Below are 26,377 nucleotides of genomic sequence, written 5' to 3' on the forward strand. Positions count from 1 at the left end.
AGAGAGAGAGAGAGAGAGAGAGAGAGAGAGAGAGAGAGAGAGAGGAAAAAATATTAACACCACCTTCATATGACAAAAAATAATTTGCGAGTATATTAATTTTGCACACTCTATTAAAAATGATGAATGTGTTCTGTTATAATTTCAGTTTCAGAGGGTATGTCTTTCCAAATTGTCTGTTTTCCCCTATGCCACAAAATTAAGTTCCAATTGCAGATACCAGGGTTATTTTGGTATGTTACGCGTTATGTATTTTTTTGGTAAATAAATTATATTCAATTGCCACTGTACAAACTAAGCCTAAGCTAATTATGGACACAAACTCATTTGCATTCTCATAATTCCATTCTCGTCTCTAATAAAGTTAATATAATGTGTTTCAAAATGAGAAGGAAGGCTTGCTGCGCTACTGTGATTCCCAAACAATCCGGTGCAACCAGGGCAGGACAAGACAAGGCAGAAAAGGAAAATCGCCGGTGCAACACATAAATCTTCTTAGTAATCCATTTATTTGAGGTACAAACTCATTTTATAATTAAAATTTTTTTTTTAATGATCTTATGAATTTTGGTTTTACCACAGTCTATAATTCTCAATCAAAATTATGCTGACATTTTGATGATTTCATATAGTGGGACAAGGCTTATTTTGCATAAAAGACTATTTAAGCATTGGAAACTGAATTTATTTCTGCAATTTTAGTTGCAATGGAATAGAAAATTAAAATGTGACAGTGATTTAGTGAGACCAATTTAGTGAAGTCTCAATAAGATCTCATTGTTTGTATAATGTTATTTTGCTTGAAAATGATTCATAATGTTAAATCCAGAAAATAGCATTAATAATTTATGTACAAAGTTAACTGTACAAAGTTTTTTTCATATACAGTACTTGCCAAGGTCTTGAAAGGAGTTTCAAAAACTCAGCTTTTGCCATCACAGGAATAAATTACATTTTAAAATAGATTCACATAGTAAACAGTCCTTTCAATTTGTATTCATATTTTGCAGTATTACTGTTTTGACTGTATTTTGATTAAATAAATGCAACCTCAATTAAACTTATTTCAAAAACATAAATTGTAATGATTCCAAACTTTTGACAGGAACTGTACAATTACAAGTTATATAATAAGGAAGAACATGAAAATATAAGGACATCTTTATGTACAAGGACATGAACGCATGTGCAAAAATAGGTTATGCTGAAATTTCCTCATAGGTTAAGCTATACAGGAAAAACAATGACAGTGGTAACCCTCCTCTGTTTTAATTTGACCCAATCGCTCATATATAAAGCCCCAATGTCTCAGATCACAGTTTTTCGGAAAGCATTTCATCCTTAGTTGGAGAACGTGGGTCTGCGAGATATTCGAATCACATTATATGTGTTGAGCCCTGGAGCGTCGAATCCGGGAGACACACCCTTCTTGTCAAAGACATAAAAGTTAAAAAGCTGTCCATCTTGGGCTTCGAGGGACACAGATGCGGTGTTGACACGCAGTACACAGGGATATTCTTTCTCGAACACAACTCTAAAGACTCGGTCCACTAAGTAATTCAATTTTATGGTCCGGTATCTCTCAGGGATGAGATCCTCAATTTGAGGTCCAAACTGCTGCATGATCAAGACACCATCTGGCCCCGCTTTAATCTCGTAAAACGTGATGTTGCCGTAAGTGTAAAAGCCCACATAGGGAGCAGGATTCGGGGGAGGAATAAGAAACCGCTTGGCCTCCCTAAAGGCCCTTTGCATGGCGGGAATGATATAAGAGTATGCCTTTGACACTACATCCTGGTTCTGCGGTCGTGTGCCCGCCATTAGTACCACCAAGCCTAGCTTAAGCCGAGGAACCAGAGAGAATGTAGCGGAATAGCCGTCAAGATCACCATCCTTGCGTAGCACCTCATATCCCATCTGTTCATTCACTTCCCACGGCGTTCCAGTGCGATTGGCAAAGTAGTCTTTGTCACAGCGGAACAGAGGGGTTAGCATAATTTTTAAGGTGTCAGGCTCCAATAGCTTGCGGTGATAGGCTCCCAGCAACATCATGGATAACTTAGCCATGTCAGCAGCCGTCGAATACATCTGGCCCGAGGGGCGGTACCACCCCAAGTCATAAAGAGGCGCCATTTGGCCACTGCCATACACACCAACAGCCATTTGACTCTGGATAGCAGGGTTGATGTCAAACCCTGTGTCCTCCATTCCCAACCTGCCCAGAATGTTATCTGTGACCCATCGCTGGTAATTAATACCGACAACTCTCTCAGACAGGACATGGGCGAGCAAAGAGAAGGCCAAATTGCTGTAGTGACATCTAACAGAGAAAAGTGAAGAGAAGATTAGCCTATGTTATGAATTTTTTATTTTTTTACCTCAGAGGGAAGTTATTAGGAGACAACAGAAAAGTTATTATCATGGTCCATAACCTTTCCATACACACACACACAAAAAAAAGCAATTGAGATGTACACAAAATAAGGTTAGTTTAAAGTAGCTGACAGGAACAAATACGGTTACATAAAGCAGCTAGATTAATGTGGTGGAACTTACTTGGTCCCTGGATCTGCGACGAGCACATCATCTTGCAGGAGATTGATTGCAGTCTTTGTTTTCCCTTTCCACAGCAAGTTAGTTCCACGGAGTCTTCGGGGTAAACCTGCAAAAAAAATAAAAAAAATTATAGTATGGAGAATAATGCGTAATTGTGATGTTTAAATGTCTTGTATGTGATGTATTTACTTTTAATAAAAGCAATGTGCTTCAATCATCTGAACATTTTCAGGTAAGGGAAATTCCTCTTTTCTTAAAGGGGTCAAAACAATTCCAGAACACAAAACTTTCTCCACAGATAGTTGAAAAAGATTGTGTATTGAAACTAAGCGGCAGAAATGGTTCTTCCTGTATACATTCACAAACTAAAAATTTTAATTAATAATAATTCAGAGTAATTTCAATGCCTACATTTTAAACTTGGCCTGCCCTGTCACGTTGAGGTAAAATGGATGAAGTAGGATAAATGTAGTGCAGGCTCTGAACAGAGGCTGTTACTGAAGGATTAAGAACAGTTACAACCTATATTAGACTCAAAAAGCTGCAGTTTGTGAGGAAATGGGCGAAGAAAGCTTTTACATTCGAGTCTTTAAGGAACAGGATCAGCTGGCTTCTTCCATTTTCATCTTCCTGTTTTTTCATGACATATTTATCAGTCAACTTTTGGAGAGAAACAGTGGTGCCACTGTACAAAAATGAAAGTTTCTTGTGCGCATGCGTGTCGACCGCTTGAGTTCATGACATAGAAAGGTTGTATACATTGAAAGGTTATATGTTCAGCTGGTGAACGTGATTTCACCAAGCAGAACATGTTCTTCATGATTCAACATTCTTGTTAATCCTGGAACAATATTCCAATCAGCCAATCAGATTTGAGGGATTGGTTTAGAGTAAATGTTTTTTTTTATGTTTAGAGTTTAGTCTTACAGCAACACCTATCGTTTCCCTTTGATTTTAGGGATTAGTTATGGGTACGGTTAAATTTTGGCATAGGTGTCAGACTGTGATATTGGATGTGAATGTTGTCCCAGGATTAAAAAAAGATGTTGATCCAGGAACCTCTTGGCAAAATCTTACATAAAGTATACCAAACACCTGGGGGGAAAAGGTTTTTAGTAAAAGTATAGCAAAATCTTAGTAAAAACAAAATCTTTGGCCCAAAAAAAATTTTTTGTTGACCTTTTTAGTTGATCACTAAAAATGTCTGATATTACCTTTCTAATTGCCTGCATTTGTTTCTGTAGTGTATTTGTGTGTCATATTTAAATATACTGAAAGGATTTGAATTTATATAATCTTTTCATCTTTACCAGTCCGTGTATTTATAGTGAGGACAGTAATCACACTCATCAAGTAGGTAAATACATATTTGGCCGGTCTCCACAGGTAGATTACTGTGAAAATGGAATAGATGAGTGTTGTTTTCAATTCTGAGCTCTTGAGTTTGTTCCACTAAATTGTCCATGTTCACCACCAGCGATTGAGGCCAAAATAGCGGGCCCAACGCTGAGTTCAAAGAAACATTCATTTTGACCTGCTGCTACAGGTAGGCCTATAAAAATGCTGTAAACAGACACTTGTGTTTTTTTCACATCTCAGTGATTGTGCAACCATGGAATTGCTTCTTGGCACAAAACTGGAAGCTGGAAACTCACCAGAAATCTGGCTGGCCATTCTTCTTAATGTTACCGAGGACGATCTGATTTGAACCTCACCACTGTCAAGGAAGATCAGCCCGTCCGTGACGTATTTCAGCTCAGAGTCTCTGCTTTTGCCCAGGGGGTTTTTAATGGTGAAGTTGTCCACATACTTCTCCAGGGGGTCATCCAGAGAGCCCACCTTGCCATCTTCCCACAATCGATACAGCATCAGGGTGGGAAAGATCTTGGATACACTGGCAATCCTACAGAAGGGGCGACAACACAGCAGATTCTTTATTCAAATGTGCTCAAAATAAGATTTTTATTATTTATAGAAATAGTCAAGCTATGAGAAAATAACACCAGCTTTTGCATTGGTGCTGGAAGTTCAGCAATGAAATTTAATTATTAATCATGAAAATGCAATCAGATGGTTAGACATCAAGTGAAGTATAATGCTACTTTGAACATCGAAGCATGTAATCAAAAAAAAAAACTTGACTGTATTTCTAGCCATCAGTCAAGTAAAGGAAGGGTAAACCTGTTCTGTATATTTTTGTGTATATTTCAATAAAAATGTCATAATTCCAAATGATTTTGCGGTCAAATTATGTCTTGGCTTTGTACACTCCTGACTTGTTTAGTTGTTTGCATTGTATGCCGTTGATTTTTGGCCAACCCAGAGTGCGTCAGAACTCGACACTGAGACTGGCCTTGAGTATTTTATGAGCTCAATTTCAGCCTTTTAAACTATGCCCTCATAAATCCTACATTCTCATCCATGTGAATAAAACAGACCAAAACACCTCGCAACTCAAAGATAGATTATATAGCATGAACACCCTTGACACTGAAAAATGTCATAAAACCAGTCTACAATCCATTACAAGAGTTTGAGCCTTGAGAACAGATGCTGAATTATGCACAAGATGATCTTTACACAGCTAGAACTGGAGAGAAACAACTTAGTAGCATTAACAGGACATAGAAATGACTACTTCTTAAAAAATAGAGGAAATGCCTATATATTTCCAAGATCCGATTAAAACAGCAGTCTTGTCATCTGTATGCAAGACCATATCATGCAACTGCCAACCCTCAGAACCTTTAGAAATAATCTGGCCAAAACACAGCACAGCGATATACAGTACATGGATAGGTTTTATAAACAAAAAAAGAAATGATGTGACAGCAAATATAGATATTTCCCTTTAAACATAAACTGTCTAAATGTGGACTTGGTGGTCTATAGTTAAGGTCTAAAAATGTCTATTATTATGATCCATAGAGTATGTAAGACCCTTTTGAATATATAATGCACAATGGAATGATATTAATTAGCAAAACACACCCAGTCCTCAGTCAGTTTGAAACAAAAACATAATTCTGGAAATAGGCATGCAGATCATAGATAATATATATATATATATATATATATATATATATATATATATATATATATATATATACACACATACACAAATGAATTGATGTTTTGTTTTGTTGTGTTGTACTTTTACTAATGATCGAAAATTAGAAAATTATTATTTAATTTTTTTGTCTAATAGTTATTTTTTTACTGCTGTATACCTATGCAAGTATGTACGTTTTTTCCTGGACTGGAAGCTCCTTTATATAATATATGTATTATTATTTTTTTTGTTCATGGCTTTCAACAGAAACAAACTTGATTTCACCACTTTGAAATTACAACACAATTAAGCTGTATTGCTTGAAATGACAGCTCCACTCACAAATTAGAAGTGAGCAAATTAGAATTAGAAATTAGCAAATTAGAAGTGGATTCGGACTGATTAAATCAATCTAAGCACACAGTTTGTCTCAATGTGGAAATGTGTGCTTCATCAATGAAAAGAATGAGCATAGCTCTTATGTGATGATGCTTGAATAATTGCAGCTATATGGGTCCGAATGAAGGACCCTGGAGAGTGCGATTTGAGCACACAGACACTTAATTGGCATTTGTTGAAAATGTCACCCCTCTCTATGCCAGACTCCTTCATATGAGGGCGATCTAATGCAGAGGACAGTTGATCATATCTCCTGTCAACCAGTATAAGCAAGGATTTTGAATGCAAGTCCAAACAATGTAAAAATAATGCATTTTTAAAATATTTAATACATATATTTTATAAAATATACTATATAATGACATATGAAGTACCTGTAAATGGTGTATTCATTTGGTGGTGCAGAGTTAGGATCACTACCATTTCTCTTGCCGAAGTTCCCCGTCCACAGCACTGTGTCATTGTAAGTAACAATAGCTGACAATGAGGGCAGACTGACGGGGTTGATGTTACTGCGCAGCAGTGCGTCAACCTAGACGAATGACAATACATTATTAAATTAATTTATATGGTAGCAATGATTTGTTGGAATACACAACTGTTCAAAAAATATCTTATGCTCACCTAGGCTGTATTTATTTGATAAAAATGCATAGTAATATTGTAAAATATTATTCCAATTTAAAATAGCTGTTTTCTTTTTAAATATTTTTTAAAATGTAATTCATCCCTGTGATGTTAAAGCTGTATTTTCAGCATCATTACTCCAGTCGTCAGTGTCACATGATCCTTCAGAAATCATTCTAATATGCCGAGTTGGTGCTCAAGAAATATTTCTTATCATTATCGATGTTAAAAACAGTTGTGCTTCTTAATATTATTGTGAAAACTGTGATGCATTTTTTAAAGATTCTGTAATGAATTGAAAGTTCAGGAGAACACAATTTGTTTGAAATAGTAATCTTTTGTAACATTATTAATAGCTTTACTGTCACATTTAATCAATTACATGGATCGTTGCTGCATAAAAGTATTAATTTCTTTCAAAAACAATCTTCATGACCTCAAACATTTGAACGGTATATATTCTCATGGTGATGATTTCCCTGAAATACCACTGTGGATATTAAAACATTGCTCTGTTAGTATGCTGACCAGCTGGACACAACGGATTCAGCTCAACCAATAGCATGAGACTGGGGTGGGACTATCTGTTTGACTGACCAATGGCAGATGGGGGATGTCTTCTGGAAACCTGTGCGTAAACAGTCACTATTTTTGATTCAATTTGGTGGTGCTAGTGGCACAGAAATTACATGTCAACTTTAAATAAAGTTATTAAATAATGACATTACTTTTTATTAATTCAAAGCACTTATTCTATGAGTCATCACTCTTAATGATGCCAGCTGAATTGCTGAATATTTTGTAATCATGAATAAAATATATATTTTGTTTCCCAAAGCTGACATTTTAATTTCGTTTCATGCAACAGATTTTAAGGTGCCAGTACACTATTTTTACCACAGCTGTCAAGAATTCAAGAAGCTCTCAGCATTCCATGCTGGTAATTGCCACAGATACAAATTGAGGAACAGCATTTCTAAGCTGGGCTACTTCCAGCCAAGGGTTTTGCTGTAATGGCATCTAAAGTGCGAAGGGACATTTTGAAATCATGGCATAATAAATAAAAGTGGACTTGATTTTGGAATAAAAAGAAAGTAAATTAGTAGATCCGGCATGTGTTTTAATCCAAAGGACAAAATCATTAATAAAAATAAAAATACATTTTGTTGTTGTTTTGTGCTAAATATAGTTTGAAAAGATTTATATACACAATTGGATTATGCTTGATGTAAATAAACTGGGTTGACCACTTCAAACACATGTGAAACAAACTGTAAATGAAATGAGATAAAATCATCTTTTAAAAGGACCAAAATAAAGATTAAGATATGATTTTTGAGTAGTGAAGTGTTTAGTGTTTGAACTTCACATGCTTACTTTCTCAAGCGCCTCCTTCAAATTGGGGATGGGGTGTTCTAGAAGTGTGGGCTCCGGGAACCGAGGGCACATTCGCAAAGATTTGGATCTTTCCGCAGCATTTTCATCTTAAGAATAAGCACACAGTTATACCAACACAATCTCATGAAAGTGCATATCTATACCACAAATGTTATTTCTCGTGCCAATTCTAAAAATGGTTTAAGCGTGCATATGCTACACACTGAAAACCCCTTGGGTAGGATTAGGGTGGGCAGTGCGTGCTTTTACACGCCATAAAGTGCGTATCATATGCACGCGAAAACTGCGTAGAATATGTTGTATTTTCAGAACCAATGAAACAATTGGACTACAAAGGGACGACAAAACTAAACACAGGAAACAGGGAACATGTAACATGAACGGGGCAAAGGCACATTTTTTTAAACATAGCACATTCATTTTCTGATTAAACAGAACCGAAACAGATTATAATCATGTGCCAGAACAGTGAATTAAAACCTTTGCAGATTATTTTTGAACACACTTACAAATAATAAGCCCCACTTTAATTTCCAAAACGGAATGAATGTTAACAGAGACAAATGTTTGCATCAACACATTTTATTATTGTGGTTTGAAATGATTTATATACAGGACTTGATTATGCATGATGTAAATAAACTGGGTTGACCATTTAAAACACACGTGAAATAAATTGCAAATTACATTTTTTGAAGATAAAATTCAAGCCATCATGTGGGTTGAAGAAATGTATCTTTATAAAGGGAGTGAACTTAACCCTTAAATGCGTGAATGTTTCGCCAATCATTATTACATATTCGAGTCACAGCCTGGTTAAACTGGGGAGTGGTTTAGTGGATTCACCTCATTACTTAATGGACAGTGGTCTGTAGATTAAGAAGCACAAAACTGAGCCAAAAACTGCTTTAAATATGCAGCTCAACTGAACCTTCATCTGAAAAGAAGACAGTCTTCCATCTTTAGAGTTCTAAATCAATCCCCACTCACAGAGACAGCTTATAATAGGATCTAATCACAGCTCGAGTAAACTCTAAGACAACATGTCTGACACCAAACCAGACATATTTTGGTCACACTTTAGATTAGGGCCCAGTTCCAACTATTAACTAACTATTAACTACAACTTTTGCCTCTAAAAACTCATAATTATTGTTTATTAAGGTAGTTGTTTAGTTTAGGTTATGGGTAGCATTAAGGGATATAGAATATGGTCACGCAGAATAAGGCATTACTATGTGTTTTAGGTACTAATAAACAGCCAATATCCTAGTAATATGCATGCTAATAAGCAATTAGTTAATAGTGAGAATTGGATCCTAAACTAAAGTGTTACCCATATTGCTTTGTAATTATAAATATTTAGTAGTAAGTATTTATAAAAATGTGAAAGAGATTTCTTTGCATTTTAAAAGTTTAAAAGTGACTCAAGGCTTTCATACAGAAGAAGTATTGCACATGACCTGTGGACAACTCACTCACCTGTCACTAACTTGGGCAGCTGGTACTGCCAAATGAAGCAAGCAGTCATGATGATGGACAGCAGCAAGAAAAAGATCAGGCCCAGTTGAGTCCATTTCACCTTCATTTTCCTGGTTTTGGTTAAACCGTCAATGGTAATTGCTGGGTCTGGCTTTAAAAATTTAAGAAAACAATAACAAATAAATGCTGTTCTTTTGAACGTTCAAAGAACCCAGAAAAAACTGTATCACAGTTTCCACAAAATTATTTAGCAGCAAAAAAAATATTCAACATTAATGATAATAATAAGAACAATTATTAATAATTGAGCACCAATAATAACTGAGCACTAAATCAGCAATGATCTCTAAAGGATCATGTGACTCTGAAGACTGAAGTAATGGCTGCTGAAAAAATTCAGCTTAGCCATCATAGGAATGAATTACATTTTAAAATATATTCAGATCGAAAACAGTAATTTTAAAATGCCTCACAAAGCTGTGAAACATTCATCAATCAAAATTCCAAAATAAATGAGAAAATGAAGCACAGTGTGCCTCCATTCTTCATGCTGTGAGTCATTCAAAATATTATAATTTATGACTGCAAGATAAAAAAATCCCCAAACAATCATAAAACAATTGAGAGACTTAGCCAAGGAGAACAAATTATGATGTAAAACCTGCAAGTAGTTGCTGACCAACACTCTTTACAACAAGAATAAACAATATAAGAACACTCACCACACGTAAAGCTCCATTTGTTCTAGTGTGCCTATATATACAGTTCTGTTTCAACAGGTTGTCCCAATCTGAAAGTGTGAAGATTTTGTTTGGAATTCCGCATCTTCTAAAGTGGAAAACCCCATTCCATGGCAATTACAACCGAGGTAGCACTGGGTAAACACAGACCGGACTCCTGCTATCTCCACACTGACTGTGCATAATCCTGGCCGTCTGATTCCCTTTGACAATTAAATTTCCTCTTCCACCACAGCGCCTGACCTGACATCATAATCCCAAGATTTACCCCTCTAAAGCCCGATCAGACCAGGGCGGTTCTTTATCTTAATCCCAGCAGTTCAGTTCACTTGGCTGCTGTTTCCCGCTTTCAGTGCTTGTGTGGCGTTCCCTCCTCCAAACTACCAGACTTCCCACGTAGGGAGAATCAAACTTCAAATCTAATGAGAATTTTTCCATATCTCAATACTACAGATGACAAGAGATGTCAGACTTCATCTTGCAAGAGTATTTAATCCCATAAAGTGAATCTCCACAAGAAGACATGGCCAAGGGGACCGCAGGATATGTTATATAAGGGACACAAGGATATATTCACTGTTTTTTAAATGCATAACATTTTGGCCACACATAATGTACATAGCACTAGACTCATCTCTTGGCAGACTCATCTAGACTCTCACTAGACCCATCTTTTGGCATATATTCTCTAACACCAATCTTATCAGGCCATTAGCAGGTGCTAAATCTACACTACTGTACTCCACTCATCTAAAGACCCTGACATGTGACTCTTATAGCAGTCTGTGATTGGACCATCTGACCTGGGGCTAAACATTGGGATTAACAGGAGCAGCAGGGTTTGCCAGCAGAATGAAATAAACCATTATCACTTATAAATCCTCATATGTGAGATTACTGGAGTTGAGTATAGCACTGACATTTACAAAAAATTACTACCTTTGCCATATGGGCAATTTCTATAAACAATAAAATTAGATTTAAAAAAATATAATAAAATAGATTAAACGCTTTCATACAAAATTACAAAAATGTTATTAAATCCTATAAGAAATGTCTCTTATAAATAAAAATAAATACAATTAAATAAAATAATAAAATAAAATAAAATAAAACAAAACAAATTGAAAGTGAAAAATTTAAATTAAAATAATAAATAAATACAATTATTTTATCCAAAGTTACAATAAAAAAATTAAATTAAAACTTTGTCCATTGGCCAATTTCTCAATAAAATAAAATTAGATTTGTTTAATATAATAAAATAAATAAAAAATAAAATAAAGCTCAATTAGGACCTCATTCTTTAATTAGTGAAATTACAGAGAAAACAGCACCTGAACAATGTGCTTAACTAGAACGTTGTGCTTCATGTGCTTCATGTGCTGAAGAAATGAAGAGGGCAGTCCCATGAGGTTTACCATGTAAATCTCTCAGTGTTCCAGTTAAGGCTAAAAAAAAATAGTTCTAGCACATCATGCAATAATGTAAAGCATGAACATTCATATTCTGAGGAATAATTAGGGAAACTATGCAACTTGATCCAACCACTGCAGCATCACATCTAATGAGTTCGAGTAAATCAAAAGGGATTGCTAATGGGATGACAGTGAAACACACTGTGAGCCTCATACGCACATTCACATGAAAATATAAGCACAGATGGTCATGAACTAAACAATGATGCATCACAGGATTAGTACATAGCTTGTGACTCAACAAGAGAAGCCATAATCTAATTGTTTAGTCTTTGCTGTTTACTTTTTAGAGAAGGATTTGTGTTTATATTCGGCCATGTACTATTTCTCTGCAGAGTAAAATATGCTTGGGCTGTGAAACTGAAGTCTTTATAGACATTACCTGTGGCTGGACTCCATCCACAGATGTCTCCCTCAGGACCACCTTGCTCCCCGTCTCTCCCATTTTTACTCTACCAAAGCGGAAAATACAAGACAATTCACTGGTTCGGTCAAATTACATGGAAAAAGAGGCATAAATCTCATTTCAGTTTAGGATGGGAGAAAAAGCAGGAGGTTTTCTGTATAGGCCAATGATTTGATGCTATTTTTTTTGTCCTATCTTTTAATTTATTCGAAAATACATAAAAACACAGTTGCATACTGTAACGTTTGATCAGGCACCAGTCCACCAGAGGGAGCCATCACCTGAATATTGAACTCTGTTACTTCCTGTTCCTGCCACATCATTTCCTGTCTTGTCATTTCCTGTCACTCTGTATTTAAGCCATGTGCTAGCACTGCCTTATTGCGAAGTTTTGCCAGTTCTCTGCCTTACTAAGCGTTCTAACATTCTCTTTTGATTTACTGTTATGACCATTGTTTTGCTTTTTGACTCACGCTTTTGGATTGCTGTTTTTGTATTTGTCTGTCTTTGTATTTGTCTGCCTTTGGATTGCTTTACCTGTGTTTTGACCAATGCCTGTGACCTGACTACGAATTGTGACTATTGTTTGGATTTGATGCTCAGATCCTTTAATAAAGACCCGCTTATGGATTCCACTCAGCCTACATCTACTTTACAGAATACTTCACCCGGCGCAAATCCAGCGGAAGTCGCTCAACTCCTCTCTACCATTGAGTATCAAAAGGATCTGCTCAATGGTTTTCAACACCAGTTACGGACACTGCAAGCCTCAAACGAGAATCTGACACAGTATATTCATTCTCTTCTTGCCCCACGTCCTGACCCGGTAAGATTCGCTTTACCCGATAAGTTTGATGGCTCTCCTGACAACTGCACTGGTTTCCTACGACAGTGTTCTATTTATTTTTCCAATCAAACTGAACAGTTTAGCCAAGATCATACAAAGTGTTCCTTTATCATGACTTTGCTTACCGGGAAGGCCTTAGAGTGGGCCACAGCTGTTTGGGATCACGACACCCATATCAAACAGTCATACAAATACTTCACTCAATTGATTTGTGATGTCTTCCAATATCCTGCTGGGGGCATGGACGCAGCTGCTCAACTAACTCAGCTACGTCAAGGTACCAGATCTGCTTCTGACTATGCTATCCAGTTTCGCACCCTTGCAGCCCAAAGTGGGTTTAATGATGTTGCTTTGAAGGATATTTTTCGTTCAAGTCTGTCTGCTAAATTACAAGCAGAATTGCTTTGTAAAGATGACTCCCTTGACTTCTCCCAGTTCGTTACCCTTGCTATCAAAATTGACAATCTCTTACGAACACAACCAAGTCCCAAGTCAGGTTATTATCTGCCTGCAACTACTGCTCAAATACCATCTCAGTCTATTCCTACTGAACCCATGCAAACAGGACGAACTCACTTACCACCTGATGAACGGAGAAGAAGATTACTCAATCAACTCTGCTTCTACTGTGGTGAATCAGGTCATCGTTGTTCCAACTGTCCTGTTAAACCCACGACCAACCCCTCTCCAAATTATCGAGTGAGTCACATGGTTAATACTTTACAAATCAGTTTATGCTTGTCACTTCCCATCATTTTGTCAGTTGCTAATCTAGACCACCATTTCTCAGCGTTAATAGATTCTGGAGCAGCTGCTAATGTGATTCATCAAGATTTAGTGAAGCAGTTGAACATTCCTACGACCAAATGTGAATCACCTATTGCTGTTACTGCCGTTGATGATGGTCCCATCGGTAAAGGTCATATCACTCATCAAACACTCCCCATTAAACTCAGAGTTGGCCTGCTTCACACTGAAGAAATCACTTTCTATGTCATATCATCACCACGAAACCCAGTCATCCTTGGATATCCTTGGTTATCTTCTCATGACCCACAATTTTCATGGAAGGAAAAGGAATTGGTCCGTTGGTCACCTCGTTGTCACGCTCACTGTCTGGAACTTCCCACAAAAATTATAGTCTGCACTACCCATCTAGCCAAGAATCCTTTTCCATTACCAGATAATGTCCCCAATGAGTATGCTGACTTGGCTGAGGTGTTTAGTAAAGACAGGGCCACCAAGTTGCCACCTCATCGCCCCTCGGACTGTGCAATCGACCTCCTTCCTAACACCTCTCCACCTAAAAGCCGTGTTTACCCATTGTCCATACCTGAAACCAAGGCCATGGAAGAATATGTTGAAGAAAGCCTTATCTTATGGATTTATTAGACCATCCACCTCTCCTGCAGCATCTGGGTTCTTCTTTGTTGACAAAAAAGACGGTAGCTTAAGACCTTGTATTGACTATCGAGCTCTCAACGCAATAACTGTTAAGAATCGCCATCCCTTGCCTCTTATTCCTTCTTCTCTGGAGCAATTACGGGAGGCCCAGTATTTCACCAAATTGGACCTCAGGTCTGCCTACAATCTCATCAGAATCCGTGAGGGTGATGAATGGAAGACGGCTTTTCTCAGCACTAGGGGTCATTACGAGTATTTGGTTATGCCTTATGGGCTGGCTAATGCTCCGTCAGTTTTCCAGTCCTTCGTTAATGACGTATTCAAAGATCTCTTGAATCAGTATGTGATTGTCTACATAGACGATCTATTCACACTCCATGGAAGAACATATCTGTCATGTAAGAACTATTTTGTCACGTTTGCTCCAGAATGACCTTTTTGTCAAGGCTGAAAAGTGTGAGTTCCATGTTACGTCAACCAAATTCCTGGGATACAATATTAGTTATTCTGGAGTTGAAATGGATGATACCAAAGTAAAAGCTGTCATGGACTGCGCCATACCCAGCACTGTCAAGGGGTTACAACGATTTCTAGGCTTTGCAAACTTTTACCGTAGATTCATCCGTGACTTCAGTACCATAGCTGCACCCATCACCTCACTTCTTAAAGGAAAACCCAGGAAGTTAGTGTGGCCGGAAGTGGCTACTTCAGCATTCAACAAGCTCAAGTCCAGTTTCACCACAGCTCCAATTCTTAAGCATCCTGACCCAAGACTTCCTTTTATCGTAGAGGTTGATGCCTCGGACTGTGGAATTGGTGCTGTCCTCTCCCAGCGTCATGGAACACCAGGCAAGTTACACCCCTGTGCATTCTTCTCACGAAAGTTAACTCCAGCAGAAACCAATTACGATATTGGTAACAAGGAATTACTATCTATCAAGGCAGCAGTTGATGAATGGAGACACTGGCTAGAAGGTCCCCTTCATCCCTTTCAAGTCATTACAGACCACAAAAACCTAGAGTATATCAAAGACGCCAAAAGTTTGAATCCTCGCCAGGCAAGATGGGCACTCTTTTTTACACGTTTCAATTTCTCAGTCACATACCGTCCAGGGAGCAAAAATAGCAAGGCAGATGCATTGTCACGTATCCACGACTCTGTTGATTCACACATGAGACCAGAAACTATCTTACCACGCTCCATCATCATCGCACCCATCCAATGGGATATTATGGAAGAGATTCAGCATGTCCTACATGAAGAGCCATCCCCTCCAGAGTGTCCAGCTGGGAAAATCTATGTTCCATCCAGTCTTCGCAACAGAATCATTCAATGGGTCCACACATCCCTTGCTTCTGGACATCCTGGAATTAATCGCACCACCGCTTTGGTCAGAAATTCATTTTGGTGGTCCACATTATCTGCAGATGTTAATAGCTATGTAACTGCTTGTCAGATCTGCGCTCAGTCACGTACAGCTCGACAACTGCCTGCAGGACTACTAGAACCACTACCCATTCCTCAACGACCCTGGTCCCACCTTTCCATTGACTTTGTCACTGATCTTCCTTACTCTCAAGGATTCACCACCATCATGGTCTCCATTGACCGCTTCTCTAAGTCTTGTCGTCTCATTCCATTGAAAGGTTTGCCCACTGCCATGGAAACTGCCCAAGTTCTGTTTAATCAAGTTTTTAGAATTTATGGACTACCTGATGATATCGTAACGGATCGAGGGCCACAGTTTACATCACGGGTTTGGAGAGCCTTTTGCAAACATTTAAACATCAATGTCAGTCTCACATCGGGCTATCATCCTCAAGCTAATGGACAAGTAGAACGTCTCAATCAGGAAATTGGTAGATTCTTGAGATCATACTGTAGCCAGGAACAGGAAAAATGGAGCATATACCTTCCATGGGCAGAGTATGCCCAAAATTCCCTCAAGCACTCTTCAACTGGTCTGACCCCCTTCCAATGTGTCCTGGGATATCAGCCTCCCCTATTCCCCTGGTCTGGGGAACCATCTGAAGTACCTGCTGTGGATGATTGGATTAGGAGAAGTGAACAGGTCTGGGACAATGCTCATGTCCGTCTCCAGCGAGCTGTTCGATCTCAAAAGATCCAAGCTGATCAACACCGACGTCCTCATCCTGAGTATCAGCCAGGTCAAATGGTGTGGCTTTCCACTCGCAACCTACGCCTGAAACTTCCTTCCAAGAAATTAAGTCCAAGGTATGTTGGCCCTTTTAAGATTGTACGTCAAGTTAATCCTGTCACATACCGTTTACAGTTGCCCAATAACTACCGCATCTCTCCTTCCTTTCATGTGTCCCTCCTGAAACCGGCCCACGGCTCATCGAGCCCCGAGACCACTGACGAAGAACCTCCTCCACCGCTCGAGATCGATGGAGCTCCTGCCTACCTAGTTCGGGAGATCCTAGATTCTCGCAGGAGAAGGGGTCAGATGCAATACCTTGTAGATTGGGAGGGATACGGTTTGGAGGAGAGATCGTGGGTATCAACTAAGGACATCTTGGATTCATCACTCATCAGAGACTTTCACCAAGCCCACCCGAATCGTCCGGCACCCAGACCAAGGGGTCGTCCTAGGAGAGGAACACCTGGAGGTGTTCCTAGGGGAGGGGAATCTGTAACGTTTGATCAGGCACCAGTCCACCAGAGGGAGCCATCACCTGAATATTGAACTCTGTTACTTCCTGTTCCTGCCACATCATTTCCTGTCTTGTCATTTCCTGTCACTCTGTATTTAAGCCATGTGCTAGCACTGCCTTATTGCGAAGTATTGCCAGTTCTCTGCCTTACTAAGCGTTCTAACATTCTCTTTTGATTTACTGTTATGACCATTGTTTTGCTTTTTGACTCACGCTTTTGGATTGCTGTTTTTGTATTTGTCTGCCTTTAGATTTGTCTGCCTTTGGATTGCTTTACCTGTGTTTTGACCAATGCCTGTGTGACCTGACTACGAATTGTGACTATTGTTTGGATTTGATGCTCAGATCCTTTAATAAAGACCCGCTTATGGATTCCACTCAGCCTACATCTACTTTACACATACAATGACATGAATACATCGATTCTCTTCTACGATGAGCATATTGTTGATTTCAAATTACTGTAAAAATCATTTTGATATTTTTGGGGGGCATAAAGTGAAAAATAAACATTAATATTTTAAAAACTTTTGTCAGGCAAAGCAAAAAAGTCATATGTTTAACTAACATGTAAAGTACAAAGTACTTGTAAATACAGTAAATAACACTCAACCAAAATATCACGTAGCGCAACTGAAATGTGAATATAGAACTGACATTAAAAAAACATCTACCTTTGTCATTTGGCCAATTTTTGGCCAAATGATCTGCAGCTGCCACCAGTGAATAAAAGCGTCTCTAATAGATCTTCTGCTGTATTTAACTCAGCAAATAAGACACAGAATATCACCTCATCTGTATGTGACTCACCCTTTTTGAACCCAAGCAGTCAGACATTCTTTTTAGCCCTTAAGGATAGGGGACATTGCTCTTATGGGCTCTGACCGATAGACTAGACTGTATACTCAGCCTATTGAGGTCAGGGATTAATAGTACATATTTGATGAGACTTCACCTCTTAAGAGTCATATGTGAATGTCTGCTATTAAAATTCAGAATACGTCTCACAAACAGGGTCCAGAGGGCTCAACATGCCCACCAAAGACCTGTTCTTTTCTCACATTCATATAAATTCAGGGTGAAATCTGAACAAAACCTGTTGTTCTGCAGATGAGTCATTGTCCTGAGAGGATGTTGATTGGTCTAGCACATAAAAAGTAAAATTTTCAGTGAATCACTATTGTTCACAAGCTGAATCACGCAACACAACATGCACTGAAGTATAACTAACATTTAGAGGTAAAGGTAATATTTACAAAGACACAAGGATTTGCTTCATCGGACGTCCATTTCCAATTAAAACCCAATGCAAATGACAATGAAATTATGTGCATGATGTCCTAGAAATCATGAATTGCAGCATAGTAAATGGACCAGTGCTATTTTAGTCCCTAAGAGCTCATTATCTGTCTGTATGGCTCACTGACGCATGGACATTTCTGTCAATTACTGTGAATTCAATATGAAACAAGGCTACTATAAAATGGTTGTCACAACAAGAGAGGTCTAAATTTAAGATCATTAAACAGTTTTTCTCGATTGCTTAAACACAAAAACTGGTTCCTGTAGCATAAGTATACATACAGTATGTGTGTGTGTGTGTGTGTGTGTGTGTGTGTGTGTGTGTGTGTGTGTGTGTGTGTGTGTGTGTGTGTGTGTTTGTGTGTGTGTGTGTGTGTGTGCGTGTGTGTGTGTGTGTATGTGTGTGCGTGTGTGTATGTGTGTGTGTGTTTAATTTAAAAGGTGTCTTCCACGTATCATAATAATAATATCAGAATAAGCATTGGTTATTTTACATTTTTAATCCCAATTTTGCATAAAATATCTTTCTTGGAGTGATTAAATAAGTCAAGGAAGAGGTTCAAAATTTGTTGATATTATTACTTCATTGCCACAATGGTTTAGAAATGTTACGTGCATTGCATTGTGGGACATAAAATATGCAGTATGCTCTGTTGTACTGATCATTTTGGTAAGTAAAAGATCATCTGGGTATTTTACACAAAAATGCAATAGCAATATAGTGTTTGCACCTGGAGAAAGGCATGCTCTCTGAGTTTAGCTTGTGACAACAAGCTAAACTCAAATTAATTGAGTTAATTACAGCAGTCAACATTTGATCAATATGTTTGATCAAAAAAGTTCTTCAAAGTTGTCCTAAGACAAGAACGGGTACTGTTCAAAATTCATGTATAACTTTGATGAAAGGTTTTGATCCACTTCACATATTGACTACTGTATCTTGAGAGCATCTTTTTGCTTAATTGAACAATGAATGTTTTATTTGGTCACTTTTGTGTAAGTTTTTACAGAATGAGGTATGTGGAAACAGGTGAATAATGTTTACGGTTTTTGTAAATGTGTGTTTTGGGGATGACATAAGGAAATGGGTTTTTATAAAATATGATAACATTCCATATGCTGTAAGCTTGTATTCCATTCCAAACATTGTAAAACACTTTATTTAAACATAAAATAAATTGCTATTCCCCTTCTTGCATGGCCATTTCAAATTATGCATTTGTAAATGCCTTTATGCAATTCTCAGTCTAGAGCAGAGTTTCAGTAATGATGTGTTTTGTGTTTTCGTTCTTTCTATACAGATAAAACTGATTATTCAAATCTCACTGTGATTGATCATTTGAGCACTAGGGAAAGCATGCGCATGTGAAATATGAAAAAGTACTTTGTAACGTATTTTATAGAAAAGATGAAGATATGCTAAAAGTGTATGCAAATTTTCATTGCAATTTTCATCCAAGGAGCAAGCATTTTACATACATTTTTGAGATTTGCTTTATTTTATAAAAAAAGATTTTCTTTATTCCTACTGGCTTCAGATATGTCTATCTGGTCCACTTTTTCTATCTGTGTCAAGTTTTGTTCTGTCATTTACAATTTTAAACTGAGAAATAAGTAAAGCGTAAGCAAACAAATACTTAAAAGCTATATTCACTATTGCCACATGTTAAAATATCTGAATACACATTAAAATAAGCATCATCGCCCTTATATTATAAAGAAAATATTGAGGTCACACTCAAAATCAACATCTGTAATTTTTTTCCACTCTGGAAAGGAACTGCTATTGAAAATGGTAGTTATGTCCATTGCATTAGCATAATTCTGTATAGCACAACTAGATTTGTTGTAGCTGCACAAACCAAAATGCAATAAACACATTTATTTAAACATGAACTTACCCCTGATTGAGGTTTAGGAACTCTCTTATTCTTTGGCGATGAAGGAGTATTCCGACTCAATGGTCTCTCGTGTTCAGCTAGCTTACTGTGCAGTCACGACAGATGTTGGTATCATGGTCATGAATAAATCCAGCTTGCACCGGACCCAAGATTCTGGATTATCTGCCATCTGCAACATCTGCCAACATTGGAGAACAGGCAGCACAAATATTGAGCTGTTGTGTTACACAGCAAACCATGTCACTAGATGGCCTGCAGGCAATGCTGCTTAATTAGAATTTGGACACTTAATCCAAATTAAAAGTGTATTAAATGCATTGCATGACAAAATATCAAACCAAGATACAATCTATTTGTATTTGTAACATTAAAGGTTCTAAAAAATTAATTCACTTGAATCTGTTTCGTAATATAAGTGAATTTTTTTATTGTTAAAGTGATTCACCATAGTTGTTGGAGAAGTAGATACATTGAGCCTCACAACCACAAAAATTCATCAAGATGTGATTTGTGATTGAAACATGAAGAATTACAATTGGTTATACTGTTCATGAAAGGAACATACAGTTCTGACATCATTTACTCACCACCATGTTGTTTCAAACCTTTCTTTTTTCTGCAAAACACAAAAGAAAATATTTCTGTGCAGTATACTTTGATAAAGGAAAGCAAAATGAAAATACTACATTGTGGTATAAAATGATTAAGCTAAATACTTATTTTATAACAATCATAAAATGTGTCCGTAAAAAAAAGTTCCTGCCCTAGATTTTTTAAGTACAATCAACTTGTATTTTTAAGTCATTTTGACTTCAATTACATTAAATTGACTTAAAAATGAGTTGAATCTTGTATAACTTAGAGAAAAAGTTGAAAATTGCTTAACTTATTTTGATGAGTTAGAGCAATTTAAAAACATATGTTGTCATAACTTATTGGTCATATAATTGTTTACAAAGGGTAACATGTTCAACTATTCAGCAGTGATTGTTTCAGAACCCATATGGGTGACAATTTTTGAGACAGTACAAGATCTGGTGTGTATAGACATCCATAGTTGAAGTTTTGATTAATGTACCTGTTTGTGGTCGTAGTGAGTCATGCTCATTAAGGGTTCTACATGATGATCTAATATTATTCAGACTCAGACCCATGGGTGCAATTTGACTGGTTAAGGCAAAGCTGAAATGTAGCCTAACATGTACACACAATCTAGAGAAATAATGTAATCTTCTGTTGACTGTCCAATGTTCTTCTTCTCAGTTGCAGACTGAATGAAAGGAAATGCTTTTTTAAATTTGCAAACAGAAAATAGTAACAACAAGAAAAATAAGGACTTCTGAGAACTTGAGAAGTGCATCACAGCTCACTATGATGCGATTATTTTTCATAGCACAAGAGAGCTTCAAAAAGCATTTATGCTCTCTCTTGAACCATGACAATTCATTCATAACAAGATAATCAAATTCACCTAAGGATTTCCAAGAATCACACAATCACTTTAACCGGCTGTTAGAAAGATCACTTAAACAGAGGCTTTGATGCATAAATTGATTCAAATGCAATGTGGGATACAAGATGGGAAATGAATTTCTACATTTTGGTATTACAAAAGCTATCAAGACAATAACCTTGCACATTATCCGAGGGGTGTGTCACATAGTTCTCCTGTATACTTCATGACATGGCTGTTCAATTCAATCATGGTTTTCATCCCCAAGTCACATGGATAGGTTTATGCATTCCTATCATTGTCCTCATTGATTTAATCGTCTTGCCAGAGAAGCATTGCTGAAAATATAAAGAGCCCCAGTGAATGATTTGACCGTCTGCTTTATTTTCAGGGCTTTATTTTCCTCTCCCGGCTCATTTTACAGCTGGACAGACACGAAAACTAATTATAATGAATACTTCATGCTCGTGTGAAAATGGCAATCAATATTTGAACACAATTACACAAAGATGATGATCAGCTGAGTTCTTTATTCCAAAGTATTGATATAGATGTAAGCTATAATATGCAAATGCATAATTTGCAGCCAGCTTTAGCCATTTGTAATTAAAAGTAAACTAAAAGAGAAGCTGGAAAAATGGTCTGGATTTGTTCAAAGCAGTGTGGTTGAGTGTGGTTGAGGCAGTTTTTTTCTTCTTTCTATTTGTGAGAGAAGAACTTTTCAAACCAAATATTGTTGTTTCCAATTAGGGGATGCAATCTCTTTAGATTCTGGATTCTAAAAAGCTCAAGAGATGAAAAGGCTTTACCTGGTTCTTTAATGACTGGAATTAAATAGACAACAGGGTGGCTGTCAGATTTAGAGCAGCAATGAGGGAAAAAGAAAAGAAACTGAACAAAACGACCGTCGTAAATGAGAACGATACTCGGTTACTAACGTAACCTCGGTTCTCTCTAGAGAGGGAACGAGTATTGCGTAAGTTTAGCTTACGCTACGGGAAAGATTCATCTTCTCGAGATACTGAAGCCAAAAAATTATCCTTAATTTTGTATTCCTTGTCAACGCAGTGCAGCAGCTAGCAGACCTAGAGCAGGCCATCTCGCGTGCTCATTGGCTGCCCTGCGGGCAACTGCTGCAGCCTACCAGTGAGCCCGGCGTGACGTCATGCCCAATGAAGGGCGCCCGCGCCTTCATAGCGTCACAGCCCGCCAGAATGGGCGTGGCTTAGCGTATAACACTAGGGGCTGTAGGCTGACTTCCCTGGTTTTCGTCGACTGAAGCGAAGTCGCTCGTGGCGCGAGCACGGCCGGTTACGCAATACTCGTTCCATCTCTAGAGAGAACCGAGGTTACGTTAGTAACCGAGTATCGTTCTCTTACGAGAGGTTCTCTCGTATTGCGTAAGTTTAGCTTACGCTACGGGAACATTTTGTCAACGCCGTGCGCGCCAAGCATTCACATGAGACCCCGAGCTTTCAGGAGAACCCCATAAGTGGAAAAAATTAGGTGGCCAGCCACGCGGGCCATCACTTGTACATAAGCACACATAGGGAATACAGAGCAGCGCGCCGGTCTGTATAGGCACATGGCACATACCCTACTTAGTGCAGCTCAACCAGGAGAGCTGAGTCATGTGAGAGTGATCTGAGCAGGAGATCTGGGCAGAATACACCTCTCCTTCAGACTGACAACAGTTTAGCCTGCAAGGCAGGAACTTCTAGGTTATAAAACCTGACAAAGGTAGACGGGGAGCTCCAGCCCGCCGCTACACATATGTCATGGATAGAAATTCCACTGGACCATGCCCACGAAGAGGCCACGCCTCTCGTGGAATGAGCCCTGATGCCCAGAGGGCATTGCAGACCTTTTGACGCGTAAGCGGCCGCTATAGCGTCTACTATCCATCTGGACAGGCTCTGTTTCGAGGAGGCGAGACCCTTGGTGCGCCCACCAAACGAAACAAAAAGCTGTTCCGAACGCCTGAAGGAGGCGGAGCGCGTAATGTAAAACCTCAGCGCTCTGACAGGGCAGAGGAGATTCACATCACCTTCGCTGTCAGATGCTGGGAGAGCTGACAACGAAATAACTTGCGCTCTGAATGGAGTGCCCATCACTTTAGGGACATAGCCATGTCTAGGTCTGAGGATGACTTTAGAGTCATTCGGTCCGAACTCAAGACACGACGCGCTGACAGACAGCACATGCAGGTCCCCTACACGTTTTACTGACGACAGTGCAGTCAGAAAGACGGTTTTCAGTGATAGATATTTCAACCCCACAGTGTCTAGTGGTTCAAATGGAAAAGCTTTCAGGGCCTCGAGGACCAATGAAAGATCCCACATGGGAACCGACGGGGGGCGCGGCGGATTCATCCTTCTAGCTCCTCTAAGGAAGCGGATGGCCAACTCGTGTCTTCACAATGACTGGCCGTGCGTCGATTCTGCGAACGCTGCCACGGCCGCCACGTATACATTGAGGGTGGATAGGGACCTTCCCTTATCCAACAGCTCTTGTAAGAAGGTGACCAGATGCGCCACCCCGCATGTCCGCGGGTCCAGACCTCTGTCGGTGCACCATCCAGAGAACACCGACCATTTAGACGCGTAGAGCCTTCTCGTGGAAGGGGCTCTAGACTGCGTGATCGTGTTCATCACTCCTTCTGGCAGGGCAACGAGTACCCGTTGATCAACCATGCATGCAGAGACCAGCGCTCTGGATTGGGATGCCAGATCGTGCCGCGAGCCTGAGAGAGGAGATCTGCCCTAACCGGATTCGGCCACGGAGCTGTATGTGACAGCACTGCTAGTTCTAGGAACCAAATCTGATCCTCCCAACGCGGGGCTATGAGGAGCACCGAGTGGCGCGTTTCCCTGATTCTCTTGATCACCTGTGGCAACAGAGAGACCGGAGGGAAAGCATATAGCGGGAGGCTGGGCCAAACCTGGGCCAGCGCGTCCTCGTCCTTCGAACAGACGGTCGGGCATTGAGCGTTGTCTTTTGACGCAAATAGGTCGACTTCCGCTCTGCCGAATAGGCGCCACAGTTTCTGGACCGTTTGGGGTGCAGGGACCATTCCCCTGGGGGAACATTGTCCCTGGACAGTTTGTCTGGGCCGTCGTTCAAATGGCCAGGCACATGCGCCGCCCTCAGCGAGCGCAGGTGCATCTGAGACCAAATAAGGAGGCGTTCCGTCAGATCGCAGAGATTTCTGGATCTGACACCGCCCTGACGGTTTACATAGGATACCACAGACATGTTGTCCGAGCGGACAAGAACATACTGGTCCTGTATGAACGGGAGGAAGCACTTCAGCGCGTTCTCGACCGCTATCATTTCCAGACAGTTTATGTGAAAACCCTTCTCCTGGTCTGACCACTGGCCAAAGGCCGGTCTGCCCTCGAACAGTGCGCCCCAACCCGAGTTGGACGCGTCTGTCGAGATGACTTTACGATAAGAGATGGTTCCCATCATTACTCCCTGCTGGTACCAGTCGGCCACTAACCAGGGCTGCAGAGCTGCTATGCAGGCCTGAGTCACTCTGATTTTCTGGCCGCCAGACACCCGGCGGGACACGCGAGCATTCAACCAGCGTTGGAGCGGGCGCATGCGCAGTAGGCCCAGCTGGAGCACCGCTGCAGCTGATGCCATACAGCCCAACATCTTTTGAAATGTTTTCAAAGGGAGAAAGCTGCCCTTCTGGAAAGCTGCCCTTCTGCCCTTTTTTTTCTTTCTAGGTGGCGAACACGGCGTGCGCGCTGTGTCGATAAACGAGCCGTCATGGTCACCGAGTCCAGTGCTATTCCTAAAAAGGAAATTGACTGGCTGGGCAGTAATGAGCTCTTGGTCCAGTTGACCGTGAGACCCAAGCTTTCCAGATGACTGAGAAGCACTGTTCTGTGAGATAGCAGTTCTGTCTCTGACTGTGCCAATATCAGCCAATCGTCCAGATAGGTCATTATTCGCAGCCCCTGACTTCTCAGGGGGGCGAGCGCCGCGTCCATGCACTTTGTAAATGTACGGGGTGCCAGGGACAGGCCGAACGGCAGGACGGGGTAATGATATACCTGACCGTCGAAGGCGAATCTCAAAAATTGCCTGTGACGGGGTACTATCTGAATCTGAAAATAGGCATTCTTCAGATCTAGAGAAATAAACCAGTCCCTCGGGCGAACGTGCGCGAGGATTTTCCTGGTCGTAAGCATTTTGAACAGTCTTTTCGCAAGCACTTAGTTCAACTGTCTCAGATCTAGGATAGGTCTGAAGGCTCCGTCCTTCTTGGGTACGAGAAAATATCTGCTTTCTTTTGTGAAACTGACCCGGAGCCGAAAGCGCGGCGCGCGCGCTCTCGGTTCTGGGCAATGGCTGCTCGCTGAAAGCCGAGACCGGCTGATTTATGTGAGATGTTCCAATCCTAAGGGATGGGGAACATTCTTCTTTTTTTTTTCTTTTTTTTTTCACTTTTTGACGCGCGAGCAGCTCTCCGGGCTGAAAAGCTTCCTGTAAGCGTGAGCGCGTGCACGAGACTTACAAGTGTATTTGACGCCCCGATCATAATGGATGGGGAGCGTTTTATTAATGCCCTGCGTTTTGTGATAACACTTAAAACGCGCGGGCGGAGCCCGGGGGGAGGTTTGTGTTAGCAAGCGTGAACGCACT

General features: G+C 39.7%; 1 protein-coding gene across 3 annotated transcripts; it reads right to left on the reverse strand.

Annotated features, from left to right (window-relative positions):
* Nucleotides 1-527: 527 nt before the first annotated feature.
* On the reverse strand, nt 528-20,446 carry lactbl1b (lactamase, beta-like 1b). 3 transcript variants are annotated; one of them, XM_077203628.1, is made up of 8 exons: nt 20,269-20,446; nt 12,115-12,184; nt 9,515-9,665; nt 8,012-8,118; nt 6,382-6,539; nt 4,212-4,459; nt 2,557-2,662; nt 528-2,320 (listed from the first exon to the last, which is right to left on the reverse strand). In XM_077203628.1, exons 2-8 carry the CDS (start codon nt 12,175-12,177, stop codon nt 1,342-1,344), a joined length of 1,812 nt encoding a protein of 603 aa, XP_077059743.1. In that variant the 5' UTR covers nt 12,178-12,184; nt 20,269-20,446; the 3' UTR covers nt 528-1,341. The 3 variants fall into 3 exon arrangements, with proteins under 3 accessions (XP_077059743.1, XP_077059745.1, XP_077059744.1); XM_077203630.1 differs by lacking the exons at nt 12,115-12,184; nt 20,269-20,446 and adding an exon at nt 10,237-10,418 and having other exon boundaries at nt 9,515-9,661; XM_077203629.1 differs by lacking the exons at nt 12,115-12,184; nt 20,269-20,446 and adding an exon at nt 10,237-10,418.
* Between the last annotated feature and the right edge of the window lie 5,931 nt (nt 20,447-26,377).

This window comes from Siphateles boraxobius, unplaced genomic scaffold, assembly GCF_051911475.1.
Source record: "Siphateles boraxobius isolate OS27281-9 unplaced genomic scaffold, OSU_SipBor_1 5, whole genome shotgun sequence".
Lineage (NCBI taxonomy): Eukaryota > Metazoa > Chordata > Actinopteri > Cypriniformes > Leuciscidae > Siphateles > Siphateles boraxobius.